At 33.8% G+C, this 16,299-nt stretch overlaps 1 protein-coding gene and 1 pseudogene across 1 annotated transcript; both read right to left on the bottom strand.

The window, feature by feature from the left end:
- Positions 1-508: 508 nt before the first annotated feature.
- LOC115994033 lies at positions 509-3,665 on the bottom strand (annotated as a pseudogene).
- Positions 3,666-6,290: 2,625 nt separating this feature from the next.
- LOC115950382 (phenylcoumaran benzylic ether reductase Betv6-like) lies at positions 6,291-8,423 on the bottom strand. The gene is made up of 4 exons (XM_031067588.1): positions 8,159-8,423; positions 7,934-8,068; positions 7,224-7,461; positions 6,291-6,782 (listed from the first exon to the last, which is right to left on the bottom strand). Exons 1-4 carry the CDS (start codon positions 8,339-8,341, stop codon positions 6,616-6,618), a joined length of 723 nt encoding a protein of 240 aa, XP_030923448.1. The 5' UTR covers positions 8,342-8,423; the 3' UTR covers positions 6,291-6,615.
- Positions 8,424-16,299: the final 7,876 nt, after the last annotated feature.

The raw sequence follows: 16,299 nt of genomic DNA, 5'->3' as shown, positions 1-16,299 counted from the left end.
AGAGACCTTATTTTGCAATACTTGGCTGGCTCTAAATATAATTGATGCACAGTTCATAACCACTAGTCCCACGATGCACAATTTATTAGCAAACATCGGGTTCGGATGAATTTCTTATGGCCCTCCATTAGCAAAAGCAAAAGAGTATCTGATTTGAGACACCGAGTACTTAACATGTTCTACAACAAAGAACCTCATAACAAGGATTTTTAAAATTTTCATTACAAGAAGCACAATCTGACTAACATATTGACCTGGAAACAAAGTTACGAATTAAGGACCCAATCCAAGGGTTTACATGACACAAACAAGGGCATACCTAACAAGTAACAAGTAACAAGTAACAAATGCTACATATACAACATAGATTTTATTTTTGAGCAATATCTATTTCACACACTATTTTGTGTGTAAGTGAGTGTGTGCAATAAATATTTCTCTTTATTTTTATTGTACATTGTAATTTGTAAGATAGTAAACACATTGCCACAAGGGAATATTCCAAGTTTTAGACAAACTGATCCAAGTATTCATCCACAGTGGTGTATTTCACCGGATAAAGCTCTGAAGCCTCCATGCCAAAATAAGCCTTAACCTAAGAGTTTGTAAGATTTCCCTTTACAAATATACCGTGGGCATGGATAGGAAAAGGTTTAAGGGACTGGGTGACTCTGCAGAAAAGCAAAAATAAGAATCAACTAGCCCAACCATCTATGAAACTGTCAACATTCTCTGGCTAGTACATGGAACTGCTCAAATCAATAGGAGGATTACTTCCCTTTTCATTATATTTATGCCAACCAAAATTTTCAATAAGAAACCAAACAAGTGATGCACTAAATATTGATGAAATGAAGTCAGTCGTCCAGAAAAATAGTCAAATACAACTAATGTGTACACAGTCACTTCTAATTAATTTTTTTTAGTTTGTCTCTGATATGCGAATCTTTGGTGATACCGTTAGCTGGTTTGACTAACAGTACTAAGAAATGATAGAATATAATACAACTCCCCTAATAATTATCCAAATTCCAAATGAGGTAACTAAGTGTATCCTAACAAATTAGATTGAAAAAACTCACACGTCTAAGGGAGGAGGGGATATATGATCCAAACCAAATTAGATCTATAAGAAGACAGTATAAATCGACAGGTGAAATTGTTCTTACTAACCTTGGATTTTCTTTAGAAGTCGATCCTCTAGAAGGTAAGTCTTCTCAGGGGTCTTGCCAATCTTCTTCTCCCATAGGGAAATAATCTCATTGAAGGACAAAATATTTGCCGGGGGTCTAATATGAAGGACCTTGTTCAAGGTTCTTGGATCGTCCACTGCTTTTATGGTATAAGTCGCAATATCCTCTTCTTTGGAAAAAATTACTGTTAACATAGAAAATAACAATTACTTTGTCACCTTTATTAACCAAAGTAGTTGATCTAGTTGACTTACATGTAGTAAAAGGCACAAACACGCACACACATATATAAGCAAAATGAGAAAGTCTCGACAAGTTCAAAAAGAAAGATGATTGAATTTTATACTAATACCTTTAGTGTTTCCATCTCCAATTATTTCTACCTTGTCCCTAGGTGGAGCTGTGGCACCAGCAAGTTTAATTCCGAAGTTAGGCAAAAAGTACCCAGCAAAGCCATTGGAAACAAGCAGGGACGGAGCCAGAATTTTGAGTGGAAAGGGTGGTTTTACTATTGGCTATGTGCAGGGATTTCAACCTCTGATTTTACTACATAACTGCTGAGATTTTTATTTTTTGTAAGTAAGAACAAAATTAATTTTGTTTAGAATGGTTTAAAGGGCAAGGTCATTTATTTTGGATAAAATTAATTAATTGAGCTTAATTTTGTTTTTAGTTTTACTGGTATTTTTTTTTTGAGCTATTTTTTTTGGGCTTATATATTTTGTTTTAAATTTTAGATCTATAAATTTTTTTATGTCATTAAAATGAGGAAAATGCTAGAGCTGCAAGTTTTTATTTTATTTTATTTTATTTTTTTATAAATTACTTAAGTAATAAGTGGTTATTGGTAAGTAAAATAATTATGTGAGTGGTGTGCTCATATCTGAACTAATAAGAATTTGATACCAAAACGGTTTGTAAAAATGTTATAAAAAAAGTTTGTGAGTATAGCATTACTCTTAAAAGAATCAATGATATTGTTAAAGGGAAATAAAATATAATTTTATAGAACAAAATCGCTAAAATTAATACACATATATATATATATATTATATATATATTTTTTATTTTTGGGGGGGGGGGGGGGGGGGGGGGCAATGGCCACCCCTAGTCCAAGGGTAGTTCCACCCCTGGAAACAAGGTAGGTATATGGAACTCCTTCAGCCTCGATGGATCTCCGGATGCTAGCCTTGGCCCTGAAATGATGTTCAATTGGCTTGATTGCATGGATACGATCCACATCACCTCCAAACTCGGACGGGAGGAACCTCTGAAACCCACCAATATTTCATTGTATATAATGTAAGTTTCTTGATTTCTCGTTTAGTTCAATAGTTACAAGCCAAGCAGCAAATAGAAGAAGTTAAATTGCACATTTGGTCTTTGACTTTTGATTTTTTACTTTAACATGTTTCGAGAGGTCAATATCATCATATAGAAGTAAATTGCTGAAATAATAAATGAAATTAAGGTTACTTTGAGGATGTGATGTAAACCGGAAAAATAAAATGATATTTAGCCGATTCTAGGTGACTAGTATCTTGAACTTTAAAAGGGAGAAAATGACTTTTGAGACATTCAACTTACATAAATAGACTAAGATGAGAGAACCTCATCAATAAATCCTAAAACATAAGGACCAAATCATTTCCTAAAATATATGAATCAATTTGAATACAAGCAAATTACAATACTAATCTACTGCTACCTTATTTAAATAAAGAATTATCACTAAGCCTAATTATTTTAAATTCTTGTAAATAAAAATAATAATATATCCAACACATCATCCTAGGTCAAAAGATGTGGAGCCTATGACATGGCATGAATTTCATTTTCCACAATTTCCTATTATTTTAGATGATAAGTATTTTTTGAAACAATTCTAAAAATAGAAGGATTAAGGAAAACATTTTAAAGTAAAAGGAAGATTTGATACTAAGGCCAAAAGTTGTTGAGAACTAAATAAGCAACTTAACATTAAAAAAAAAAAAATATATATATATATATATATTAAAAAGATTTTAGCAAGATATATATATGTGCCTTGCCTTGATATTTCCAGCTTCTTTGATGGCAGCAATAATCTTCACTTGAACAGCTATCTGTTCTGGTGATCCAACATCCAAGTGTAGAGATCACTACATCAACTTGCATGATTGTCTTCACCAAGCTTTCATGATGATATATGTCTCCCTGTGAAAAAATCACATGACTTTCAAGATCAATATACTAATCCAAAGTAATGAAAACACACCCACGATGCGGAGAACTAGAGTTTGTACATACATGGAGAAGTGTTAATCCAGTGCTCTTGAAGCTCTCAATGAGTTTGGACTTCTCAGGATTAGAAGCTGTGTTTTCTCTGACCAATGCAAAAGTAGGATGCCCAGCTTTCGCCCTCTCCTCTACTATGTATTTTCCAATGTATCCAGTCCCTCCAATTATCAAAATCTCGCTTTTTTGTGCCATTCAGAGAGAATTTCAAACTAAAAGTATTAATAGGGTTTAAGTAAAGCAGAGAGTTGGACTATCTTATGGGTAGTTCTCAGTTTCAAACAAAGTCAGTCAGAGCTCCTTAAATACAAGTACGTATACAGAAATGTCTTTGTTTGACTCCTTCAACTATAGGTTTTGCTACGGTATTTCGTCATGCAATATGCAAGAGGGCTCATAGTCATAGTGGCTTCTTCTTTTCATTTGTTTATTACTTTTAGAACCGCTCAATAGTCTACTTTTAATCAACAAAATGACGTAAGGGTTTACAATATAACGTATGTGCTGATCTCCAATTACCGTTCCCCCTCCTCATTTTTATTTATTTTAAAATTTTAAAATTTTTTATGAATCTCTAACTAGGGTTTCATTCCATTAAAATTTGGGAAAAATTTTGTTATAAGCTATTGTTATAAACATTTACGCTCCTTAGAGAAAAAAACTAAAATCAAGTCACAGTTTTAGTTGTTTTTCTTAGTGTGTAAGAGCATTAATAAACATTGCTTTTAAATTTTTATATAAAATCATTTTGAAGATGTCATACAATACAATTTATGATCTCATCTAGCCACACTTTTAAATTGTGATAGTGTTGGACATGGTGAGCTATGGGCTCTTATATATTGTATTGTCTTCTTATATGGCTGAAGTTCCACCGGACCACCACCTCAAGTGTGTTGGTGTGGGTGTGTTCTTCAACACTAGGGTTTTGTTATGAATCTCACATTGACCATTGTTCAATTTATAAACTTTTTTTTGAACTTTTTTTGATATCTTAAAATATAGGGCTTTGTATAAACATGGGCCTTAACTATATCACATGTACCTCGTCCCATTGCACGTGTATCTAAATCAATTTTACCTTGAGCCTTTTATTTTTCTATTTTCTTGCCTTTTTTGGGCTTATGTAGCCCTTTATGACTGTTTAGTTCAACCCATTGGAGCTTTTCTTGTAAGCTAACCTATTATCTGACCAAGTCAATGACTTATTTAACACACCATCATAACACTTTCCCACAAGTTCAATTATGAGATGTGATGAAAAGTTCAGCTTATTTAAGTTTTTAACTTCATTTTAGTAATATTCATGAGTTTCATTACACTTTTTTTATACTATTCATAAGTCTTATTGTACTATTTTACTAGCTTTTAACATTTTTTTTATACACTTTCAACAAAAAATTTTTAGTTTTAATTAAATAAGCTTTTTGCAAATGCCTTTTTTTCTCTTGAGAGTGATTTTCCTTAGCCACATATTTTTCTCTTGCTTCAATGATATTCTTGTTGGATTGACAAAAGGAAAGGTATTGAAAACATGTTCACAGTCCATGGTTTTCAGAACCGGACCGGAGCGGGAGGTCGAACCGTGAAAACCGGGAACCGGGATGAAAATCAGTTTTTTAAGCCTAAAGAACTGGATTTTTTGTTAATTTCGTGAACCGCTAAAACCGGGGTTGCACCGTACGAACTGGTGAGAACTGTGCGGTCCAACCCCTCAGCAATTTTTTTTTTTAATAAAAAAAAAAACTTAACACAATTTTATTCTACTTAATTAAATTATCCATCTCTTACAAGGAATTAAAAAAATTATAATTAAAATCTTTCAAAAATATTCAACTTTATTTCAAAAATTAATCATAAATTTTAATGTTTTCATGGTTATTATTTTATTTTATTAACTTGCTTATTTAATTATTAAATATATGCTTAAAAATCATTAAATTTCCCTCACATATATAGATATATTGGCAATTTTGCTAGTTTTATAAATTTAATATCTATATTTAGACTTTAATTAATTATTAAATTAATTATGACGTCATCACGGTTCAACCCCGGTTCGACCTCAAAAACCTTGAACCTCTCCCTTTTACGGTTCAATGAACGGTCCAGGTCTGAAAACCTTTGTTCACACCAAGGGTTCCAAAAATGAAACATCCAATGGTCACAAACCTCTATAATTTTTTTGATGAATGTCACAAACATCTATAAAAACCAAGAATGATAAGCAACAAGATGGGGGCAAGTTATTAAAGCCCAAGAAAGAGAAGCAACTAAACGGGCGACTAGGAGAGACACGTGTCTGTAATAAAGAGGACTCCCACCTCATCTAGGCCTCTTACCTAAAATATTAAAAAAAAAAAGAAAAGAAAAAAAAAAAGAAAAAGCCCACAATAGCAGTATATGATTAAACATATGGTCAAGTGTTTTTAACACACCAACAGATGTAACCAAATCTCCAAAAAATGTGGTTGGATTTTTTTTTTTGAGCTTTTGTAAATCAATAAAATAAACTTATAAATTCTGTTTTTATTATTAAATTTAAGAGAAGTTCATGTTTGATTGCAAAGTGTAATTTTACAAAATTTTAAAAGATATCAAGTGAACAACAAAAATCCTTTTATCATAGTAAGCAAACTGCTGGCCTATCAAAAGACCTTATTTTGCAATACTTGGCTCTAAATATTTACTTTAATTGATGCACAGTTCATAACGACATGTCCCAAGATGCACAAATTATTAGCCAACATCGGGTTCGGATGATTTTTTTATGGCCCTCCATTAGCAAAAGCAAAAGAGTATCTGATTTGAGACACCGAGTACTTAACATGTTTTACAACAAAGAACCTCATAACAAGGATTTTTAAAATTTTCTTCACAAGAAGCACAATTTGACTAACATATTCACCAGGAAACAAATTTACAAATTAAGGATCCAATCCAAGGGTTTACATGACACAAACAAGGGCATAACTAACAAGTAACAAATGCCACATACACAACATAGATTTTATCTTTGAGCAATGTCTATTTCACACACTACACTGTGTGTGTAAGTGAGTGTGTGCAATATATATTTCCCTTTTTTTTTTTATTGTACATTGTAAGATAGTAAAAACATTACCACCAAGGAATGTTCCAAGTGTTAGACAAACTGGTCCAAGTATTCATCTGCAGTGGTGTATTTCACCTCTGGATAAAGCTCTGAAGCCTCCACGCCAAAAGAAGTCTTAACCTCAGAGTTTGTAAGATTTCCCCTCACAAATGTAGCGTGCTTAATGGATAGTCTGAGGTTTAAAGGACTGGGAGACTCTGCAGAAAAGCAAATATAAGTATCAGATAGCCCAACCATCTATGAAACTGTCAACATTCTCTGGCTAGTACATGGAACTGCTCAAATCAATCGGAGGATTACTTCCTTTTTTATTATATTTATGCCAACCAAAATTTTCAATAAGAAACCAAACAAGTTATGCACTAAATATTGATGAAATGAAGTCAGTCGTGCAGAAAAACAGTCAAATACAACTAATGTGTACATAGTCACTTCTAATTAAATTTTTTTAGTAGTCTCTAATATGCGAATCTTTGGTGTTACAATCAGCTGGTTTGACTAACAGTACTAAGAAATGAAGAATATAATACAACTCCCCTAATAATTATCCAAATTCCAAATGAGGTAACAAAGTGTATCCTAACAAATTTGATCGAAAAAACTCACACGTCTGGGAGGAGGGGATATATGATCCAAACCAATTATTTCTACTTTGTCCCTAGGAGGAGCTGTGAAACTGCCAGTGCCACCAGTACGTGAAATTCCGAAGTTGGGCAAAAAGTACCCAGCAAAGCCATTAGACAGAAGGTAGGTATATGGAATTCCTTCGGCCTCGATGGATCTTCGGATGCTAGCCTTGACCCCGAGATGATGTTTAATTGGATCGACTGCCTTGGCACGATCCATAGCACTTCCAAACTCGGACGGGAGGAACCTCTGAAATCCAGCAATATTTCATTGTATATAATGTTAAGTTTCTTGATTTCTCATTTAGTTCAACAATTACAAGCTAAACAGCTAATAGAAGAAGTTAAATTGCATATTTGGTCATCAACTTTTGCTTTTTTGCTTTAACATGTTTCAAAAAAGTCATTACCATCATTTGATAAAAGTAAATTGCTGAAATAATAAATGAATTAATGAAATAGAGGTCACTTTGAGGATGTCGGGCTTATGACATGACATGAATTCCATTTCTCACATCTTCAATTTTCATTTATTTTATGGTGATTAGTATCTTTTTGAAACAATTTTGAAAGTAAAGAGATTAAATAAAACATTTTAAATTTAAAGGACGATTTGATAACAAAGGCCAAAGGTTGTTGAAAACTAAATAAGCAACTTTAGAAAAGAGGGAAAAAAAAAGTTGGAAAATGTTAAAAAGTTTTAGGAAAGATATATGCCTTGCCTTGATATTTCCAGCTTCTTTGATGGCTGCAATATTATTCACCTGATCAGCTATCTGTTGTGTTCCAACAGCAGAGATAACTACATCGACTTGCTTTATTGCCTTCACCAAGCTCTCATGATGATAGATGTCTCCCTGTGAAAAATTACGACTTTCAAGATCAATATACTAAGCCAAAGTATTAAACACACACGCAAGTTGTGGAGAAGTAGACTTTGTACATACATTGAGAAATGTCACTCCAGAGCTCTTGAAGCTCTCAATGAGTTTAGACTTTTCAGGATTAGAAGCTGTGTTCTCTCTGACCAATGCAAAAGTGGGGTGCCCAGCTTTCGCACTTTCCTCTACTATGTATTTTCCAATGTATCCAGTCCCCCCAATTATCAGAATCTTGCTTTTGTGAGCCATTCAGAGATAATTTCAAAATGATTAGTGGGTTAATGGGTTAAAGAAAAGCAGAGAGTTAGACTATCTTAGTGTATTTCTAAGTGTCAAACAAAGGAAAACAGAGTTCCTTTACATAATCAACAACTGTCTTGGTCTCATGGTCATGGATGCGTTCGTACCACCAACCCAATATAATAAAGGTGAAATGAATGGCTCTTTGTTTGACTTGTTCATGAACTTTTTTAGACAGACTCTCATTCCTTTGTTTTTGAAGTTATATTTCCTTTGTTCATTCTATAGGCGTAAATGCATTTTTAGTCCCTATATTTTGACTTTTTTTTTATTTTGGTCCCTGTATTTTAATTTTTTCACTTTTAGTCCCTAAACTAATTAATGCGTGTTATTTTTCATTATTTCCGTCAGTCAACCGACGGAAATATCTGAGGTGGCTGACGGAGGAATTAAAATATTATAAAAAATGCCACATCAGCATCTAATTTTTTTTTTAAAAATAATTTATCAATTTTAACTAAATAAAAAAAAGAAAAAATAGAATTAAAAACAATAAAATACATAAATTTAGATCTAATTCATTTTGAACAAGAACACACAAGAACATAATTACATATTTAAACATCAACACAAGAACATAAGAGCACAAACCCATATCCAAACACAAACTCAAATTGAAATTGATAAAATTTTTTTTTTTTTTTTTTTTTTTTTTTTTTTTTTTTTTTTTCCAGTTTTAAAGATTAAGAGAAAAACTTGTAGTGACTTTTTAAATTTTTCTTAAATTTTCTTGTCAACCAAATACAACATTATCACTAAACACAAAACCCAAACAGGGTGCTAAAATCTTTATTCATTTTCCAATCTCTCTCTTCCTCTCAGGTCAAAAATCTCTCTCACCCTCTTGGCTAATTCTTATTTATTTTTCTCTTTTAAGTTTAGGTTATAGCTTTTGGGATATGGATTTGGTCTAGGTTTAGAGAAAGAGAGGCTGATGCAGTGGTTGGGATTTGGGTAGAGAGAGGGGTTGAGATCGGCGGTTGTTTGGATTTGGGTTTAGAGAGAAAGGGGCTGAGAGTGGCGGTGATTTGGAGCAGATCAAGGCAAAGGAATCTCCTTCTTCGGCTTCTCCCTACAGCAACGACGAGCATAATATCAAGGGGTAAACTTCAACGACAAGTGGGTCTTGATTTGAAGAAAACGATGGGCAACATTTGGGTTTTTGGATTTTTTGGTTGATTTGATAATTTTTGGATTTGATTATTTTGTTTGGGTTTGAGAAAATATGGGGTTTTGGTTTGTTTTTCCTGTGGTCATCTGACCCGATTTTCATTGACGATTCATTTTCTCTCTTACAATTCAACCAATCTGGATTTTTTGTGTTTGTTTCTCAAGAAAATTTATGGGTTTGAAGGTTAAGGTTTGCTTTTTTGGAGATTGGTTTGGTTGTTGGGTCTATGGGTCTTCTAGGTTTGGTTGTTTTGCTGGAGATTCGGATTTGGTTCTAGGAGATTGATTTTGCAGGAGATTTGGGTTTGAGAGTTGTAGCTGTAACCGCCAACTCACTGGGTTTGAAAAATTTTGCAGGAGATCAATTTTTCTTTGCTTAACTATGTGTAACTTGATAAAATACAAAAATGACTTAAATAACCTGATGTTTGTTATTGTGTTCTATGTGTTTTTAAATTTGAGTTTCTGTTTGGTTCTGAGTTTGTGCTCTTATGTTCTTGTGTTGATGTTCAAATCTGTGATCATGTTCTTGTGTGTTCTTGTTCAAAATGAATTAGATCTAAATTTGTGTATTTTATTATTTTTAATTCTGTTTTTTTTATTTAGTTAAAATTGATAAATTATTAAAAAAAAATTAGATGTTGATGTGGCATTTTTTATAATATTTTAATTCCTTCGTCAGCCACCTCAGATATTTTCGTCGGTTGACTGACGGAAACGACGAAAATAACATGCGTTAATTGGTTTAGAGACTAAAAGTGGTAAAATTAAAATGTAGGGACCAAAATGGAAAAAAGCCAAAATGTAGGGACTAAAAGTGCATTTACGCCAATTCTATATTAGTTATGTAGGTTTTGTATATGATATTTCGTCATGTAGTATGCAAGAGATCACAGACTCGCATTGACTTCTACAATAGAAAAAAAGAAAAAGTTCAAATGTAAGTGCTAACGTTCATGCTAACCTCCAAACATACGTGCTGAGCTCCAACTGTTCTAATTTATTTTTAAAGTCTCAGAGACTTTGAGTAATTTTTTTTTTTAGTGTCATAATTTTTCATTCATTCCAATTTAAGGTTTACAGGTTTTCTCATTTTTTTTTAATACAAAATAGAATTCTACTCTAACATAATCTAAGTGTATATATGTGTGAAACTTATTCCTCAAGACTTGAACCCCAACTCTTACCATCTATGCACGGTGGTTACACATTTTCTCATTAATATTTTTTTGATATAAGATAGAAATTCTACTCTAGAATAATCTAAGTGTATATGTGTGTGAAGTTCTCTCCTAGAGACTTGAACCCCGACCCTTGTCCCCCATATCCCACAAGTATTTATATTTGTGAAGTGACCATTGCACCAAGGGTGCGTGGTTGTAACACCCCAAAATCACAAATAATAAAAGTCTATTCAATCTAAATAATCCATAAAAAATATTAAATAAAAGCAACCAGCAGCCTAAAATTTCATCACAAATATTAGAGCTCTAATCCACCAAAGGTAAAACATCTTCAAAATAATTCTCCAATACAATGTTTAATGTCATAAAAATAATAATAAAATCCTCAGTTCCACAAAATAATTCGTAACTGTTGTCTTTCAAGAATCTCTACTCTAATAATCCCTCTAATGTATCTGTAAGGGGAAATAAAGGGGGGGGGGGGTGAGATAACTCAATAAGTGGAATTCAATAACATTGAGGTGTGGGAACAAACCTTTCAAATAAATAATTCTTACAACAAATTCATAACTTGTAATTCATCAATATTTTATCATCAAATACTTCATATATATATAAAAATATCTTTATATTGTGAGTCATCATAATGCATATATCAATACTATCATATAAACAATTTCCTAGGCTTTTCTCGTGGTCAACATTTATGCCCCATTGACAGGGTTGTGCTGTCTCCTTTTAGGACTAGAACCTCATTTTCATCCCTTTTCTTAAGGATGGCTCCTTTGGAACCTAAAGGTGCACTCCTTTGCTAAGGAGCTATCAAATGTGCACTGTCCCCTTTCTTGGGATCGTCCCTTGCTAAGGACTAGCTACAGTATGATTGCCCCTTACTAAGGACTAAATATAATACTGAGCTTTCAATCATGACTTGCCATAGGTTTTCAAAACATATTCAATATGCTCACAAAAGTAATCCATTCATATCTAAAAAATATAAAGATATATTCACACATACAAGTTTATATAAATTCAGGTTGTCCCACAAGTTTTTCATAAAACGAATAGTCAATGTGCACATCAAACATTTATAAAATATCAATTTATATATAGAATATCAACATATTTCTTTGATATAAAATAGTTTAATAATCAACACTGTTTTGGGAAAAGTCCCAAAATTAGTAAACACCACGTATCTCTTATTTGCAAAAATATGAAATCAACCACCCTTGAGTCACTCTAAATCAATAGAATTAGAACCTAGCAACACCAAAAATAGGTTCATCAATACACGAATTTCCCACTTAAAATCAGTTCTCACACTTAAATAGTTTAATCTATCAATATTAAATCCTATGGAGATGTTAGATTCTCTGTGCCACTTTGATTGTGGTACTGAGGCTGCCTTATAATTCAAACTATATGTAGGGCCTAGTTTTGCTCAAATTTCTTTTCCCTCTCTATTGCCCAATTTCATTCCTATTAGTGGACGTTTTCTTTGCTAATACAGAAAGACAATGAAAGCATTATTTTGATGTCATTGGAAAGGGTATAAGAAATATCTAGATATTTTCTTTGTTGGAAATTTCTTGTTTTAAGAAGGCATCTCAACCTGCTAGTGGCTAAAAGGTCAAGACTATATTTGACTAGGAATGGCAACGGGTCGGGTTCGGGCCGGGTTTTTCCATATCCGGACCCGACCCGCAGGTCTTAACCCGTGGCCCAAACCCGATCCGTTTACTAAACGGATTTTTTTCCCGGGGCCCGGACCCGCCCCCGTCGGGCCCCACGGGCCCCGCGGGCCCCGTTTAGGCCAACCAGATTTGGGCCCAACCCAAAAAAAAAAATGAAAAGAAGAAGAGAATTGAAGCCTAAACAGAGTCTAACGAAAATCTAATCACACTTTCCTCTTTTTTCCTCCTGAAAATGCAATCTATCAAAACCAAATATTCCTCTTTTTTTCTCACACTTAATCGGTAACCAAACAGTCTGAACAGAGCCAGAAAATCACGATTAACAAACCCAAAATCACAAACACAAAAATCCTAAAATCACAAACACAGAAATCATTGAATATACATGTTTAAATAAAAATAATTACAACATTTTCTCGGCTATTTTCTTGCCATCCAAACGGATCCAAGATCTAACAAACCAACCCATTTTCTCAGCTTCTTTTCTCGGTCGAATTACAGAGACAGTACAGCGGTTCGACATATATTCTTCAACGACAAGTTGTTTGGGGGTTTGGAGGCTTCGAATTCGCTGAGGAACAGTGCGGGTTTCGATCAGAGGGTGAAGGAAATGTTGAGCATGAAAAGTCCATCGGATGATGCTGCACCTGCATCGCTAGTGTACGAGTTTTCTGGGCTTGGTTGGGGTTGTCGTGGTGAGAAGAGAAGAGAGTGAGTGAGGTTTGGTTGTGGCTGTGGTGGTCAGAGGAGAGAGGGAGAGGAAAGTGAGGCGGTGAGGACTGAGGGAGGCGTGTGTGTGAGAGTTGAGAGATGAAGAGGGAGAGGCGGCTGTGTGAGCTGAAATGAGGAGAGGAATAGAAAATATTAGGGTTTTTAGCTATATATATGTGAGGGGTAGTTTAGTAATTATATATATATATATAACCGGATCTTATCCGGGTCGGGTTTCAGGTCGGGTTTAGGGTTTTTTTATAAAACCCGGACCCGACCCGGACCCGCTTCGGGTTTTTTTTTTTTTAAACCCATACCCGATCCTATTCTTTATCGGACCGGGTAAAATCCGGCCCATTAGGATCGGGCCGGACCGGATATCCGCGGGTCGGATTTAAATTGCCATCCCTATATTTGACGATGAAAATAGGGGAAAACAAAAAGGCTATATGCATCATTCTTACTCCAATATAATAACAATTATAAGTCATCTTCTCCATTAATATAAGGATAGGTGGAGATTGACAGGTCAAACATATGCCTAGAAGTCTTTTTTATTTTATTTTATTTAATATATTGATAGGTTAGGTTTTATAAAGTGATGTCTATTATCCTATTAGCTACTAAAGTAATTTCAAGCACAGTTCTTTCCTGCAAACGTGGGACAAGACTAGCCATTGAATATTCAACTCCCTAAATTTAGAGCTAAGGGAAACCATATTTGCTGCAATTTCACGTTCAGCCGCAAAGCAGGAAAAAAAAAAGTTGTTCAACCGTGTGTTACAGCTAAAACAAAAGAAATCCTTTTATATATATACATGTATCTTAAGAGGTAAAATGTTAGGGTTTTTAAAAGCTTATCAGGGCCTATATATATACTTATGCCACCTTACTTGAGCTTCATATTCCATTGTATTTATCTTATTTTTAATATCTTAGTCCCAAATCAATTGAATTCATTTAATTCATTAATTGTAGGCCTCCTTTTTAATTTACGTATAATAATTAAATTAGTATCAAAATTATGGGGTGTTACAGTGGTGGTTACACGTTTTCTCATTAATATTATGCGTTTAGAATTTATAAGTGGATAAAGTAATTTGAAAATCAACAAGAGAGTGGTCTTATTTTTTAAGCAATGTTTTAATGGGAGTTAGAGTTGTATTTTTATCGGATAGTCCTTTAGTTTTGTTTCTACTTAAACATAGGAGTATAGGGGCATTTTTTAACAAAAAAAAAATGAGAATCCCAGGAGAAAACCCTTAAATAATAGTAGATATAATAGGGTAATTCTAAGTTTAAATTGTACTAGCAAAAGCAATGTAAATCTTAGATTGTAAACTAAGCAAATGTATACAACATTGTATAAGGGGAAGGGGGAGAGTGCCATTTCATTTTGTCAAGATTTTGATTTTGTTGGAACTTATTTATGTGAATGCACTAGTTTTTAACAATAAAGAACAAGTTTAATTTGAAAAATCTCACTAACTATAGAATTAAGTGAATGTGTTGTTTTTCAGTTTTCGAAGGCTGTTTTTTACTTGGGAGTAGAATTCCGTATAAAATGGATTTTTTATTTTATTTTTTTAATACAGAATAGCGCTTCAAGATAAAACTATAGTATTGATCTTCATGTTGGGCGCAATTCCACACACCAAAATTCAAGAACACTTTTCTATAAAGCATTTTCAATTTTTCATTCAAGATAAAAGGAGAATTAAAATGATTTGTTCTTACTCGATAGAGATAATCAATTTGTGTGGAAGAGAAGGTCAAAATGTCAAATAGAACCATTTGATGGAGAAAAAGAAGCTGACAAGACAAGTGGTCTGGTGATGGGTTAAGTTAGGTAAGCCATTGGCATTGACTTAGTAAAAAAATAGCAAAATCTAGTAATAAAGGTTTCAAAAAACTAGACACCAATAGTGTCAAAAGCCCAACAATCACAATCAGTTATAAAAACCAAGATCGACAAGCAAACTAGATATAAAAGCCCAAGAATGACGAGCAACTTGACAGGACGAGACATGCATATGAAATAGATAAGACCAACACTCCATCTAGACCTTGTATCAAAAGATACCAAATGAAACCCACAATAGTATATCAACTCACATATGAGCACACTCCTAATCAATGTAGGATTATACACACACCAATAGGTCTTAGTCATGTAAGCATATCGCCAAGAGTATGACCGGAATATTATTTTTTTTTTATTTTTTTTTTTTGGGAGGGGGGGGGGGGGGGGGGTTGTTTGTAACTTTCTATATGGACAAAGTTTACAAATTTTCACAAAAAAATTAACATGGCTACATATTTTGAAAATCCAACTGTTGGATTGCATGGTTTTTATGTTCTTAATTAACATGCATGTCAAATACCAACATTGGGGTGGCATAGTTGGTGAGAAACCAGGCCAACAAGTCTCAGGACTTGGGTTCGAGCATTAATAACTAGTTGTGTGTTGGTGCTGCTTATATCCCTTCTCCATTCCAAACGGTTAACTTAACTGACTGGGAGTACGGGGTACTGCCCGAGAGCGGTTTGGATGTTACTATGGTTATTGACAGTTTTTAGACCCCTTAAACAATTGATTAACCCTAGTTAATTAGCCAAGTTGTTACTTAGTCAGATTAACAAATCTAGGTTATCACAATAATAAAGATCAAATCATGCAAAGCAGCGGAAAATAAATAACACACGATATGATCACCCAGGAAACCAAACCGGTAAAAACCTGGGGAGGATTTGACCTAGCTATCCTCAAGGTAAACTTGAATCCACTATAAAAAAGAATCGAAGTTCATACAAAAGGACTTACAAGCACCCCCGCTCGACTTCCTAATGCTACCAACCAGTAGAACTTACTGACATGACCACGTGCAAGCTCCGAATCCACGGACTCCTTCTTTCTTTGGACTCCATCAGCTACAAGCACCCCCGCTTGTGTATTCTTTAAGCTTTAATGGCAGCAACTGTTTTGATCATCAAGGTTTAGAGAATATCTCTTCCTTGAAAACCCTAAGTTTGTGTAAAGGAAAGCTCCTCTAGATCTCACAAGAGATTTACACAAACCGCAATATGAGCAACACTAAAACGTAGTTAGGGTTTGCCTTTTATACTTAGGACAAATAAGAAACCC

The sequence above is a fragment of the Quercus lobata genome, chromosome 6, assembly GCF_001633185.2.
Source record: "Quercus lobata isolate SW786 chromosome 6, ValleyOak3.0 Primary Assembly, whole genome shotgun sequence".
Lineage (NCBI taxonomy): Eukaryota > Viridiplantae > Streptophyta > Magnoliopsida > Fagales > Fagaceae > Quercus > Quercus lobata.
Note: the sequence above shows the minus strand (reverse complement) of the source record. Positions and strands in the feature narration are given on the sequence as shown.

What these genes read in the sequence shown, in the direction of transcription:
- LOC115950382 (XM_031067588.1), bottom strand. Translation starts at nt 8,341, where the DNA reads ATGGCTCACAAAAGCAAGATTCTGATAATTGGGGGGACTGGATACATT. An exon ending in CTGGAGTGACATTTCTCAAT is followed by an intron (nt 8,069 to 8,158) that starts GTATGTACAAAG and finishes AATTTTTCACAG; the next exon opens with GGAGACATCTATCATCATGA. An exon ending in GGACAAAGTAGAAATAATTG is followed by an intron (nt 6,783 to 7,223) that starts GTTTGGATCATA and finishes GCTTTTCTGCAG; the next exon opens with AGTCTCCCAGTCCTTTAAAC.